General features: G+C 38.7%; 1 protein-coding gene across 1 annotated transcript; it reads right to left on the reverse strand.

Annotated features, from left to right (window-relative positions):
- Positions 1 to 2,042: 2,042 nt before the first annotated feature.
- Positions 2,043 to 13,935, reverse strand: LOC146308550 (protein CutA homolog). Its single transcript, XM_084746618.1, has 6 exons — positions 13,640 to 13,935; positions 12,942 to 13,090; positions 10,287 to 10,346; positions 9,487 to 9,532; positions 9,341 to 9,390; positions 2,043 to 2,511 (listed from the first exon to the last, which is right to left on the reverse strand). The coding sequence occupies exons 1-6, from the start codon at positions 13,742 to 13,744 to the stop codon at positions 2,409 to 2,411; spliced, it is 513 nt and encodes a 170-aa protein (XP_084602744.1). The 5' UTR covers positions 13,745 to 13,935; the 3' UTR covers positions 2,043 to 2,408.
- Positions 13,936 to 14,504: the final 569 nt, after the last annotated feature.

The raw sequence follows: 14,504 nt of genomic DNA on the forward strand, positions 1-14,504 counted from the left end.
ACCTGTAAAACAGCAAATACGGCATGGCATAACTGGCAGATTTGTTCCTTTTGAAATGAAATCAACAGAAAAGGCAAATAATGAAATTCAGCAAAGCTTAAGTGCCTCCTCTGTGGTCATGTACCCTACCTACAATGCGTATTTGCAAAAAGCCAGAATCCAGATATCATGACTCTGACCTGTGATGCTCTAAAGATGTGCAAATGCAGTCGGGAGCTGATTAACAAATTAGTTTGTTTTTGTTATTCAATTGAAGTTTTACTTTTGCAAGACTGCTCCTGTGGAGATCAAGGATGTGTTAATCCAAGGGAGACCTGCTCAGATCAGCATCAGTTCTTCAAGACAAACAAAACAATGAAAAAAATTCAGAATGAAGTCATTAGAAATGCAAGTATGAGACCGGGTCAAGAGGTACACTGCTGCATAGAAGTGCTGTCATTCATATCTGTTTGTTAATTTATGCTCAGTGGTTCCGTGTAGCTTAATTTGAGGTTGTACCAGATCGTAGTAAATGTTTTACTGGTACAAGCTGAGCTCATCTGCAGCAGAGCAATACTGGGAATCGGCAGTATTTCCCTTTACTCATGCATACAGTTCACAAGCCAAACAGTTCTGTGCTGATTACAGCATCATGTGCATAATTAAGGATATATTCTACAGTCTAAATGATCAATAATGTACTGAACTGTAGATAGATGTAGTCTGCTCTCATGTCGTGTCCTGACTTTTGTCTTCATAATGATAAATATACAATAAAATAATGTCACAGTATTGGCAACAATATGTTCAATAACAGGCAGAATATGACTATGATATACCAATTACAGTATTAACACAGTTACCAGTATACTATAGTCATTCCATCGGTATGTTCCAGAACAAACTATCACTATGTTAAACCTGACTCTAAGCCAAACCTTAATGGCTGCCTGCGATGGTGATGTAATCTTAAATGAATACATGAATAAAAAGCAGAAATAGACCATATTTCATCAAATGCAAATACTCAAAGATCTCTGCTATTAAACGATCTATAAAAAATGTATAAGAAATAATGCATAATGAGACGCAGACAAACAATACATTATATAGAGTAGGGGTTCCTCTACGGAGTCCATCATTTTGTAAATCTGGACACCCTGGACTGTATTATCTCAGTCATACCATGATTACAGAATTTCTCTATCAGGGATATTAAAGTTTACCTGGCATTATGATAATACTCTGTCTTATTTCTGGGGACTCAAGAATGTTTTGCATAGGTTAAAAGATCAAAGAAAAACAGCACACTAAAAATATATAAAACACTTTGATTACTTTCGACCGGCTGTGTAAACTCTCATCCATTTTTACAATTTAGATTGCGGTCAGTTGAAGCAATGTTAATTCAGTTTTACTAATGAGAGTTGCCTGAAAATATCATAGTTTGAAATGGTCTGTTATGCAGTGTTAGGGCCTGTGTTCACATATTGTTTTTTTTTTTTTTCTGAGCACCAGTGTCGTTTTTCTTTTTTTTTTTTTCAACAAGGAGACAGCATATGCAGCTGCGTGTGGCAATCTAGAGAAAAGTTGCTGTGTGAGTCTTTTTTCAGCCTTTTTGTGTGGCCTCTCCGAGCGCTTCTAGGTGAACTTTTCAGAGAGGCGCCAATGTCGTCATGGTCGCAATAATAATGTCAAACACACAAGCAACATTTTTTTTCTCTCTCTGCACGTGCGCTTTATCCTGGCGCCCCGCCAGCTTACCTTGTGAGGCAGCTGGATTCTCAAGATCACACGAGAATCCATCCTGCCAGGCTTCAAGTTATCTGTTTGTGTCAGCACCAAAAGTGGTGCAGCCAATCACTGTCCTTAGAGGGATTATTGATAGCTGGGGGCGTGGTTTTTGGTGTGACAACAGCCAGAAGCACCCATGGAAGTGCTGATCTGATTGGTTTAAGTTAGCTCACGTTAGATGGTCCATCCAATCACCTGCCAAGTGTTTCTTAAAAGTGCTTGCCCTTTTCCAAAAAGTTTCTAAGGACGACTTCCTGGATGGCTCTGTGTAACAAACCATATGGCGTGTCAGGTTACCTGTCAGCAGCTTTCTGCCAGAAAAAAAAACAAACACTATGAGGACACAGGCCCTTACGTGACACCTGCCAGCCAATCAGAAGCAGGCATTTTCTATGACTGTTGTATAAAGCTCTTTAAAGGTCTGAGACCACTCCACACTACATAATAATAAAGACTTAACAGTGAAAAGGTCAGAGCAACGAAACAGTATAAATGTAATGTATTGAACTTTTGCTCAACAGAGTGCTTTCTGAGGCCTTCTATCCAGCCTGCAAACAGCAGCCTGTGCACCTGTGGCTCAGTGTCCTTGTTCGGCTGCAGCGTATGCAGACATTGGCTTTGATTTTAATGATGTATCAGTCGTCCGGAATGGCTTCATCCATCCACTTCATGTAAGCCAAACTGCCGTCCTCCACCGGGAAGCTGAGTACTTCTGGGTTTGCATAGGGGTGGACAGACCTTGAAGGGACCCACACAAACATAAACAAGTGAGACAAGACAGAATTTCTTCATATAGATGAATTCTACAGCAGAAACTCATATCCATACGAGGCAAGGCAAATTTATTTGTATAGCACCCTTCAACAACAGGCAATTCAAAGGGGTTTATGGAGGATTTAAAGGCATTAAGACAAGATATAGGCACAAACACAAGGCAATATAAAAAGACAATATGAAAAGACAGACGAGAAATTACAGTGCAGCTACAGTGTTGCGCAAGCTATGAGTAAATAGTCACAAATATTACTTAATACAGTACAGAGACAATTTATTTGTTCTTTTGGTGATTTAAAAGGAGCTGAGAGTTGGAAAAGACCTCATGTTTTCTGTGAGTTTGTTCCAGATATGTGGTGCATAAAACTGAATGCTGCTTCTCCGTGTTTAGTTTTGACTCTGGGGACAGTAAGCAGACCTGTCCCAGATGGTCTGGATGTCCTGGTCTTACTGAGGACTCTTGCACCAATGTTCTGAATCAGCTGCAGCTGTCTCTTCCACTTTTTAGAGATACTTGTAAAGACTGCATTACAGTAGTCGAGGCTACTCAAGAGCTGAGCGAACTTTTAATCATTTAATTGTCTTTAGGACAACAATCATGTCAGTTAAATATAACTCTAACTGGAGAACATGATCTGTTAGATGCACTTACTATGTGCTTGTATGAGACCACAGTCACCTGGTGATATTGTTATGTAAATCTTTATGGTAAGATATTTAGCTGTTTTCCACAGTCTGTGTTAGTGGGAGTGTGTAGTGGCTGAAATGTAGAAGCCCGAGAATGGAGCCCTGAGGGACTCTGTGTCACTGTTGTACACTCAGATTCATAACTACCAGTCGACACAAATTACTTCCTGTAGTTCAAAATGCAATTCAAACCAGCTTCACAATGTGACTGTCGAGTTTTACAGTCTATGCAGTAATATGCTTGGGCATTTTAGCCATGGGATTAAGTGGATGTCAGTCAAGACCTTAATAAAAGCAGCCTCTGTGCTGCGATGTGGTTGAAATCCTGACTAGAAAACATCAAAACAATTGTTCAGGGACAGGAAAGTGCTCTTCAATATTTTTTTTCTTAAAATTGGGATGTTTCATATGGGCCTAAAATTGTTCATCATTGAGTTGTCTAAACTGTTCATTATCAAGAGTGGCTTAATAACTGCTGTGTTCAGGGCCAGAGGGAAATAACCTGAGAGTAGGGAGGCGTTGACTATTTGCAGAACATATCGTTCAATGCAGTTAACAACATTTTTGATAAAGCATGGTGGCAGATCATCAAGGCAGCGGGAAGAAGAGGATTTGAAATGCTGCACAATTTCCTCCCAGGTTAGGTGCTTGATAGAATCATATTGTGTTACACTGACAGAACTGGTTTTAAGTGCATGCATTATTGTTTTCTGCAATTATGTCAGAAAAGGATGTGTTTTTGTCAATTCTAAATTGTAAATGCTAACACTCTCATTTAAATTTTTTTTTTTTTACTTTTCTCCACTGTGCTTTTTCCCTAACAAAGACTGCTTTAACCTTACTGGGACTAATGGCATCCATAACATTTGTAATTGTAGAACTGAAATTATCTACGAGATCATTGACTGAGACCCAAGCGGGAGCAGGCGTAGAAGAGAAAGCCTGAATTAAAAGGGTTGTCAAAATGCATGTTTAGCAGAAGTGACAAAAGTAAAGCACTTTTATTATAAATTACACTGATAAAAGGGGTAGAAATTATCACGTCTTTTCTGTCATTTTTTGACTTATGTCCTTTTTGTCCTGTTTCACCTTCAAACTTTTTTTTTATCTTGTTACATCTTTTCTGCCTTTTTTTGTCTTTTGTCTTTCCCATCTTGTTACATCATATTTGTTTTATTACGTCTTTTTTGTCATTTTTTGTCTCGGTACATTTTTTTCATCTTGTTACTTCTCTTTTGTCTTGTTTCATCTTTTACGTTGCTTTTTGTCTTTTTCGTAATTTTTGGTCTTGGCACATCTTTTTTCATCTTGTTATGTAATTTTCATCTTGTTACATCTGTTGTGCGTGATATGTACTGATTGATACACAAAGGATTTGCCTTTTTTATGTGTTATTGTTCCATCCATTTAGGTTGAAATCAGCCTGTTTTTAAAATGTAAAGAGCAGAAAGTACAGATATTTGTGTTAAAATGTAGGGAGTAAAACAGAAAAATAAGTACTTAAATAAAGTACAGATACCTGAAAAATCTACTTAAGTACAGTAAATAAGTATTTGTACTTTGCTACTTTCCACCTCTGTTGTTTAAATGTTAATATCACTAATAATAACTGCCTAGTCAAAGTCAATGCAGATGATTTGCACAATATTTTGGTGGCCTGTAGATCTTTAAGAACACAGCTCGACATGAGGAATTTAACTGAGCAGCAACATATTCAAAAGAAGCTTTTTGCAAACTTTCCCTAAAATATCTCCTTGCAATGATGACAGTTCTCTCTTTCTCACTTTAGCTTCGTTCATAAAACTGAAGTTGGGAGAGTTAATAAAGTCATTAATTAAAGTGATTTGCCTGCCAAAGACCTCACATTTAATGGAGATAAATTTAGTGTTGTAAGCATTCAGTTTCAAGTTTTTTGTGAGTAATTGCTGTCAAATTTGTTAAATCTGAAGATTTATTTGGGTACAGTCCACAAGAAGAGCCTGCTTCTGGGCAATGTTGGGGGCCACTGTACAAGACAGTAGGTTCTTATGCAATAGGAGACAGAGGAGGTATACTGGGGGAAGAAGAAGTGGGGCAGGGACCATATCTGTCCTCTGCATCTTCTCTCCTGTCTGCACTGATGCCAGGCAGATTTCCTTGGTGTTGATTTGAATGGCAGTGACTCAAGATATGGCAGCGCAGCTTCCTGGTATTCATTAACATCACATCAAGTCGCTGTATCTCTGATCTGAGCTCTTCCCTCTTTTTGTCATCCTCGTTATCGGCAAGGTTGGTGTTACAGAGTGTGCCTGGTTGGGGTGGAGGCAGACGTGGCGATGATGTGGCAGCGTCTGGGGGGTGAATTTAATTCCAGCGTCAACCAGCGCTTCCATTCCAGTTCAGCGAATCCCAAAAGTGTTGAGGCACAGGAGACGGAAGTGAGGAAGAGACTGATCCATGAGCGGGTTGTCAACAGGCTGACATGCTGAGGCTGTGATGTCTTGTCTTTGTGGTTCTGAGGCCGCTGTGCATCAGGGTGCGTCATATCTTAGGCCCGGCCTGGCCGCTGGGTGTCGCACCAAAATGGTCCATCAGCCAGATCTGCTTGGGCGGAAGCCACCTGCCCTGAAAAGATGCCTACATCCCCAGAACAGATTGAAGCTATCAATATAGTTGATTCCTTTCAGACTGCAGGTTTTGCTGAGCCGTGTATTCAGTGATATAAGTCTGCTGAACCTGTTGACCGCTCTATTGGCCACTGGCAGCGCTCCACAAATAAAAACAGACTAAGCTTCCAGTTTGTCCAGACAATTAGTTTTTTCTTTAGATTAGACTTTCCCCTTTCCTCCACATGAGACTTTTTGATGTCCTCTGCCTTTTAGAGATTTATTAATGGTTCTAACCTGTTCTCTAGTTGTTATGTCGGAGGTGACTGCAGTCTGTGTTTATGTCCACCTTTGGCTGTCCACCAGATGTCCAGGGTCACTGGCTGAACTGAATCAATAAATTTTGCCCTGTGAAGGAGTACAGTCTTGCACTTATCTTGTCCCAGCAGGTAGAAACCTATTCATAGCACATGAATTTACTGGTTTTGTTTCAGTGAGTCTTGGAGGTGATTTAGAGGAAGCTGTCCATTTAAATCTTTTTTGAGTTGAGTTCTGATGAGCCAACTGAGTGCTGAAGAGTTCAGAGGACTTCTCAAGTTTGAATATGCCAATCTTCTGCAACAATTTATGCACACTTCACAGACTCTGATGAAAAGAGAAGCATTGTGCATTCCAGGGCACAATCCTGTCAGTAGTTTACTAAGTCACTGGGTTAAGGTACTGTTGCTGTTAAGGTTTTGTGGTTTAAAAACTTGGAAAAAGTGTGATACAGTTGCAAAAATAAAAGCTAAGCAAGTGAGAGGACTGTCTGCCTTGTAGCAGCAACCATTAGGAGTTGCTGAGTTATTTCAACCTGGAATTTCTTTCCTATTTTGTGCCATTATGCACTCCCTCCAGGAAGCTTAACTTATGCAAATTAATGCAAATTTAAACAATCTCCATGAATTCTGCCTGACTTTGCAATTTTGTCTAATCACTGCTCCACCAATCATAGCAGTCTCCCCTGCAAACATGATAGATGTACATCTCAAAAGAACCGACTGAATGTTTTATTATTTATTAATTTTTGTATTTTTATTTTAAGTTTGTCATTGTTACAGACATTTATCAATGCTCTGTGCATTTTTATTTTGCAATTTTGTGCTCTTTTGTCTGAGTTTGCGCTCCAAAAAAGATTTTGCTTCTAGTGGAATACTCTTTATTTACAAAGAAAGCCAATTTTGTTAGACTTTTTGTTATTCTCAAGAAAAGATTAAATCGAAGGCAACTGGACTTGTTTATATGTCTTTAAAGGATAGTTCAGACTAGTCTGACATGCGTGAACAAATGAAGCTTGTTGGATGAGAGGCAAAACATCTTCAAAGACATATAAACAAGTCCAGTTGCCTTCGATTTAATCTTTTCTTGAGATTACAATGACCTGGACGAATGAGAACATTCACGGACAATTTTTGTTATTCTGAGCCTTGTTGTTACGTTTACTTTGAAAACTTAGAGTGCAAATTTATTCTCTCTGGAGCAAGTTGCCTTTGTATTTTAATAAAATCATCAAAAACAAAAAACAAAACAAAAAACATAACTTTTTTTTTGCAATTTTCAATTTCATTGCAAAACATGGCAAAAAACATTGCAACATGCATCAAATCTTTTTTTTAAAAAAAGCAGCACTTTGTTGGTGCTTTTAAAAAAAATGAAAATACAGAACAGCGGTCACATTGCAAAGAGGACTTTTTCATTCAATGTAATGCCAATCCATTGCCTAAGATCTACATACTGTATGTTATAAGACATGTCATACCAAGTCTAATGGTCTGATGCTGCCAAATTTAAACGCAATACGGATGATTAATTCCTAATGGTTATTTAATGGTTTTGTAGTGGAATGGTTATTTCAAGAAGTATATATGTGGGCTCTTGCATCTGGCATTAGTAATAAATGTACATCTGCTAACTTCTGAATTTCTACTCTATAAAAAAAATCTAATTATCAGTTACAGTCCCGATCAAACACTCACAAAAATGGGAAATATCTGCTTTGAATGTGGATGTTCGATCAAAAACATTTTTGATCAAATAAGAAAACAAATATTGTTCTACTCGCTCCAATTACTCTTATACAGAGCAGTAGTAAATTTGGAAGTGCGTGAGCAACACCAATCTAATGTGAAATACGGTTTGTGTGAACAAAATATTGTAATTGTTTGATCACAGTAACTGGCATTATAAGAACACAACAAGGCCTAAGTTGTACATAAAGGCAATGAACCTTTAAAATGTAAACAGACAACCTTTTCAACTCTCCCCCTAGTGATTCTTTTGTTTGTACCGCTGCTGCAAAGACAACCCCTGTACACAACAATGGATCACTTTCAGCTCCCTCAGGGTCTAGCTCTGTGGAAAAATGATCAACACCACTTTGGAAGTAAGAGAGAAGAAAGAAGCGTGTTCACTTAAGAGGTAAATTGAAAGCTATTGTAATATGTATTACACAGTAATCACATACATGATAGTTTTATGTTAGCCTATTGCTTTGCATGAAGAGGTAACAGCAGGGGTTGGAGTGGTTGGTGTTGGGGTGGAAAAAACACTGGGATAAGAATCGTGAATGTGTTTTTTAATTTACTCTATAATAGTGACATCATTTTACCAGGAAAACACCAGGCTTAATACAGAACTAACCTCAATGCCGATGGTGTCATTATTATTAACTATTACACTGTGCAATCAATATTTATTTCATAATAGTAAGTTTGACAAGTTGCCATTTCCATTTTAATGCATGTGTATGGTAGCATGCACAGCTTAAAGGTATAACCTGCTACATTTTCCTTAGAAAACAATGATAGATTCATAAAAACATAATCCATTTCAATCTTCACTTATGACCCACTAGAAGTGTGTTGTGTGTTGTGTTGACAGTATCCGCAGACATCCTGCCTTCTGCCTGCATTTTCTTATTTTTCTCACCGTTTTGATGTGCCTGTGACTTTTCACCAACCCAAAGTGTTGGTATTTGACGGCCTGATGCAATTACGGAGCGCTCGGAAAAATCCTACTGACTCTCCCTTTAAACATTCAGTAAGTCTGAAACATAAGCCCTATTCACATGGGACGTCCAGCTATAATGTCAAGACTCTGTAACAGCGGCGTTTCAGAAGCAGAGCGTCTATTCTTCAGCAGCCACATTAATGATATAGTTTAGAGTTGTTTTGCCTACTTAATGCATGTGTTGTAAGGATAAATACACACCAACATATCATTCAGACCAAGTAAATAACAACTTTCTGTGACCCTACATCACAGATTCGTGTGGGACTAATATTATCATGGGATCTCTGTGTTTGGTGAGATATGGTAGGTGTTTTTTGGTGGAAGTTGTACTTATGGATACAGACGATATCCGAAATTATGAGAAATCACAAGAGGTCTCCATGTAATACAAGATGTGCGAAAAGGAGACAGTAATCTAAAGCACAGTGATCAATAACCTGGAATAAATATCAAATAAAGGAACCTCTCACCTCACATAATCTATGACGTGCTGGATCCTGGAGGTCTTCGTTTTCACGAGCTGAAACAACCGTGACATCTCATCTTACACTTCTGCTTTCTGTTGAAACATGTCTGTTGAGTACAAGCTGATTGCAATAGGACTCTCTCAGCTTACCATGAGAATTTCACTTGCATCCTGGATTTCGCCTTTCCAATAGTACCTGAAGAAACAGAAAACAAGACATTAGAACTGCTCACACATGCACATGGGGGACTGCAAATTATTATGTACTGAAAAGTCTTGAGACTTGGTTGTTTAAAAATGTATTTTCTGAAAGAACACAGCAATCAAACCTTGCTCCAACCCTCTATTATGGCCACAGTGATTTACAGTGAAGCTGTCAAACTGTTCTCCAAAGGCTTTTATTGTGTCAAACACAAAACTGCCTCTTTGCTTTAAACACGGTGCTTTTTGTGGGTTGAGAAAGACAGCAAAACACAAACTAAGAACCCACATTTAAGCATGTTCCATGTGAAATGTCAACACTAACTGACTAGATAAGCCTTACATGCATTCAGTGCACACCTGCACTCGCACACATAATGAAACCCCATCACCTCCTTAAACTAATCCAACCACATTCTCTATTTTTAGGCTACATTTCTGTTTGGTTAGTTTTTCCTTCCTTTTCTGGTTATGCATTAACAGGAAAGCTAACCCATGCATATAATCACATGACTGCTTTGAAGGCTAACTGCCACTCAGTCTCTTGTAATGGGAAAACTGATAAAGCCATTCAGATGCAGATGCCTTTCAACTTGTGGTTTCCAAGGCAACAAGCTAAAAAAAAAAAAAGAACATATGTGTTTATGTATTTACTGTATGTGAAGGACGTTTTAACTGAGTCAGTCTTTGTGGTTGTACTGCAGCTGGGCACATATTTCTGTCAAGGTAGGGGGGCAAATATGATTTACATTGTGGAGGTCCTGGAGAGAATGTTAATACTGGCTGCCAGCCGCCGCTCCATGATCGCCCTGGAAAAAGAGACAGAGAGGTAGGAAGCGTGGATGGAAACGGAGGGGGCAGACATGGAAAGAGAGGAAAGGAAAATTAAACACGAGCCACCAGCTGTTTATCAATTACAGCATGAAACTGAGCCTGTCATTATGATGCTCTTCAAGCAGGCCACAGGAAAGGACTTTTACGCACTAAATTCAGATAGTAAACTTTGCTTTCTGCTGGTGCTTGGCTGATATTATATTTTATTACCAGCTCAGCCATAACCGCCCCCCCCCTCCTCTAACCAGTGTCTCTGAAGGAGGTGATTTACATATCTGGCACCCGCACTTTGGCTTCTTTCTGTCTTGACACGTGGTAAATAGAGCTCATTTACATGCAGCTAAAATGCCAACAAAGGAGATGAGAGTGCAAACACAGCGCTCTACCAGCTGCAGGTTTGACAAGAATATATCTCTTCTTGAGACAGAAAAGTCAAACTTAGTCCTGGCTGACTGACTTTGGATTGTTTAGATCACTTTAACTAATCTAAAATCAATACCGAAGGAGAGGAGTTTAATTAGCATTCAGATTAAAGGTCCAGTGTGTAAGATTTAGGGAGATTTACAGGCAGAATACGTCAGAAACAGGAAATAATATTCATAAGTATGTATTCATTAGTATACAATCACCTGAAAATAAGAAGATTTAGAGGTGCTGTTAGGACAACTTTTGGACAGAGCCAGGTTAGTTGCTTCCCCCTGGGTCCAGTCTGCGTGCAATGCTAAGCTAAGCTAACAAGGTACTAGCTCTAACTCTATATTAACTGCATATGACAGTAGTATCAATCTTGTCATCTGAGAGCGGCTCATCCTGTCACATGGGTAAATTGCACTTTTTATGTAATAAAAAAATAAATAAATAGTAAAACTTTGCTAATTGAATATGACAAGAATACAAGAAAGAATTTGCACAGAATAGAGGAGTAAAAAGGTGTATTTTGATACCTTAACCAAACACCTGTACTAAAGCTAGTTTGTGGTGTAGCTAGCAATAGCACACATCACTTCAGTGCTTCCAGGGCAAACTGTAACATGTGACACTTGGCTCCAGTATAGAGCTGCAGCCCTGCAGACACAGACTTTGCTAGCTGCTAAATTTGGTGGTTGCTATGCAACGCATAAGAAAACAATATGTGTGTTGATGTACTGCTTTAGTAGCGGCAATTAAATTGTTATAAATGATGCGCCACAAAGTGTTCGAAACACACAGGTGGGTGCAGAATGAGCATTTCATTAGGAAAAACTATAATGATGACATTTATGTGTTTTTTGTACGAATACACAAGATTTATCAGTCTGTCTTGCCAATGGTAGACTGTTTGTTTAGATATTATTTCCTAATTTATTTGATTCTGTTTTTTCATGCACTCAAACTGATGAAGTCCTGGTCTGCAAGACATCTGTCTAAATAAATCAGACTTTTCACTGCAAATTTGAGTGTGGAAAGCCTCTACTTTTACACACGGTCTTATTTGTTGAAAAATATAATGTGACAAGGAAAGTCAACGATTAATCATTAATCGCTGTTAAGAATTTAACTGATTAAAAATGTATTAACCATAATCTATGTGTTGTGTACCTTTTCTCCAGAGCTCACAGGTTTTCTCACAGTTTGGGTTCAGTTTGGTCTGCCTTCTTAGTCTAGAAATGACAATAATTGTGTCCCATTCGACATTATTTTGTGGAGCCATGTCCTGAATAAGAACAGGTGGACAAGAGCAGCTATTTCAAAAGCAAAAGTTTTATTGTTTTATTATTCTGCTTGTTTAAATTATTTGTGCTTCATGAATTAAAGTTTCACATCACTAATGTGCCACTATATGTTAATCTATTGTTAACATGTTCAGCTATCGGCAAACTGAATATGACACCTCTTCATAGTGTGAAAACTTACTCGGTAATGAGGCAACTTGTATCATGTACATTCTGTGTTTAACCATTTACAACTCTATATCAATGTGAGCAGCAAAACTCTTAAGATTATACTTGTGAATTGTGTAAGATTATATTTGTGCACAAGAATTTGTTATTAATTTAATATGAAAATGAGTGACTTTGATGTACTGAGTCCAGGAAATTAAGGCGGAAGCAGGAAGTGTGACAAGATGCCCCACTCTCCCCTAATTTAAACAAGAAAGCAAACTAGATAACAATCTATTGATCTCCTGGGGGACATTTATTTATTTTTACTAATGAAACCATGTGTTTCCAAATTTTGCTCATACTTCTCCAGTGCAGTGATGCAGACAGTAAGATGTCACCTTGTATTAGGGCTGCAACTAATGATTACTTCCACGTCGATTATTTTCTTGATTTAATTGATTATTTTCAGATATAAAACATCAACAAATTGTAAAAAGTGCTGATTCGTGTTTCCTAAAGCCCAAGTTGATGTCCTAAAATGTCTTGTTTTGACCACAGCTCAAATATCTTTTGTTTACTGTCATAAAGTTTTAAAGAAACTAGAAAATATTCACATTTACGAATCTGAAATCAGAGAATTTTGACTTTTTTTAGCCATAGTAATCATTCATTATAGATTAGCTGTTGCACTGGCATTATTCACCGTACCTGCCGATGTCCTTGGCCGCCTGCTCGTTGGGACTGTTGACCAGAAGGACAGAGTGATGTCCTGGTACATAGCTCCCTGTGAGGGCTGAATGAAGCTGGACCCCAATGGACCACAACCCAGGGTACATGGACACGGACAGGACCAGGAGCTATGGAAGAGGCGTGGTGTGGGTGCAAAAAAGGGACAAAAACATCTTAAAATGTAGAAAGCTCAGTTACCTAACAGACATTAGGAGCATGTTTGTTGATGATGTTTTTTTTTTTTTTTAAACGGTAATGAATTATTTGGACATTTGGCTGTTTCATGTTATTTTATGTTAGGATGAGGCGAAGTTATAACTCAATTTAATTATCTGCTGCTCTCTGAGAGGATTGCCATGTTTGGATTGGATTGGATTCAGTATTTATCCTCTTATTATTTGGCGCTGTCTGTCACAGATAAATGAGTATAGGCCTTGGCTCGGACGCAGTGACCAATTTATAATCTGTCCTACTTCTCTGCACAGCACAGCATCACAGCCACACACAAGATGCACCTAAATGCAACACGAATATGTTAGGTTGGAAAAAAAAAAAAATACAATTATTGACAATTTGGCATCACAGCCTTCTTGTTATGGATTATCTGCGACTTTCAGGAAAGTTTTCGAGTTCGTAATGAGTATAAAAGTACAGAAAATAATCACAGCAGCTCTTACCAAACATAATATGAGCAGCACCGAGCGAAAGACAGAGCAGAGGACAGCCTCTTTATGGCATCGCTGGAACAGACACTCCATCCTGTTAGTGGCAACAAATGTCATTGCCAGAGTCCGGCCGGTGCAGATAATAAGAGGGACAAACTGTGCTGAAGTTCGTTCATAAACCCGCTCAGACTTTCTGCGGAAGATAATTAGTGTTCCGTCATCTTTACAAGCCGGTTAAACAGCTGCTTTGTTGGAGGAAAGCACTCCGAAAACTCATTACCTTTACAGAAGAAGTGCATTGTGTTGACAGGTACCGCAGGTCGGCCGGTCAAAGGCGGTGATAAATCCCCGCGCCGTTCAATTGGCTGCTGCGAACTTCCTGACACGACGGCGACCAATAAAATGGCCGCTTCACCTCTGCCGCCCTGCCTCCAGGCCCGGGTCATAATCGGCTTTGGTGTCTGTCTTTATCGTATAAACACAACTTCTCTCACCCACAGGGCGGATGTGCGATGGACTGAACTCACGAAATCACAAGAGAGTAAAATGAAAATGTTTTCTTCAGTGGTGGAAATCGAAATAGACCCCACAGTTGTTATGAATTCTTTTATTTTTAATTTCCTGCCTGTAGCCTGCTGACACTACATAGGGGAGACCAGGGACTGTTGCAACAATTCTCTCACTTACTCAGTGACTATTTGGATCTACATATTTAACTCACCCAATTCCAAAAAGGTTTGACGTTGTCTAAAACGTACATAAAAACAGAATTTCATCGTTTGCAAAAACTTTTTGGCCTATACTCAATTGATTACAATACAAAGACAAGATATTTAACCTTCAAACTGATTAACTTTATTGCTTTTTGTAATATAAT

The sequence above is a fragment of the Lutjanus erythropterus genome, chromosome 20 (assembly GCF_056507025.1).
Source record: "Lutjanus erythropterus isolate fLutEry1 chromosome 20, fLutEry1.hap2, whole genome shotgun sequence".
Lineage (NCBI taxonomy): Eukaryota > Metazoa > Chordata > Actinopteri > Lutjaniformes > Lutjanidae > Lutjanus > Lutjanus erythropterus.

Bases quoted from the DNA above. Each gene is read 5' to 3' on its own strand.
- LOC146308550 (XM_084746618.1), bottom strand. From the start codon at position 13,744: ATGACATTTGTTGCCACTAACAGGATGGAGTGTCTGTTCCAGCGATGC. The intron at 13,091-13,639 runs GTAAGAGCTGCT...CCTCTTCCATAG, and splicing joins TGCTGCTCATATTATGTTTG to CTCCTGGTCCTGTCCGTGTC. The intron at 2,512-9,340 runs GTGAGAGGTTCC...GGTCCCTTCAAG, and splicing joins CACGTCATAGATTATGTGAG to GTCTGTCCACCCCTATGCAA.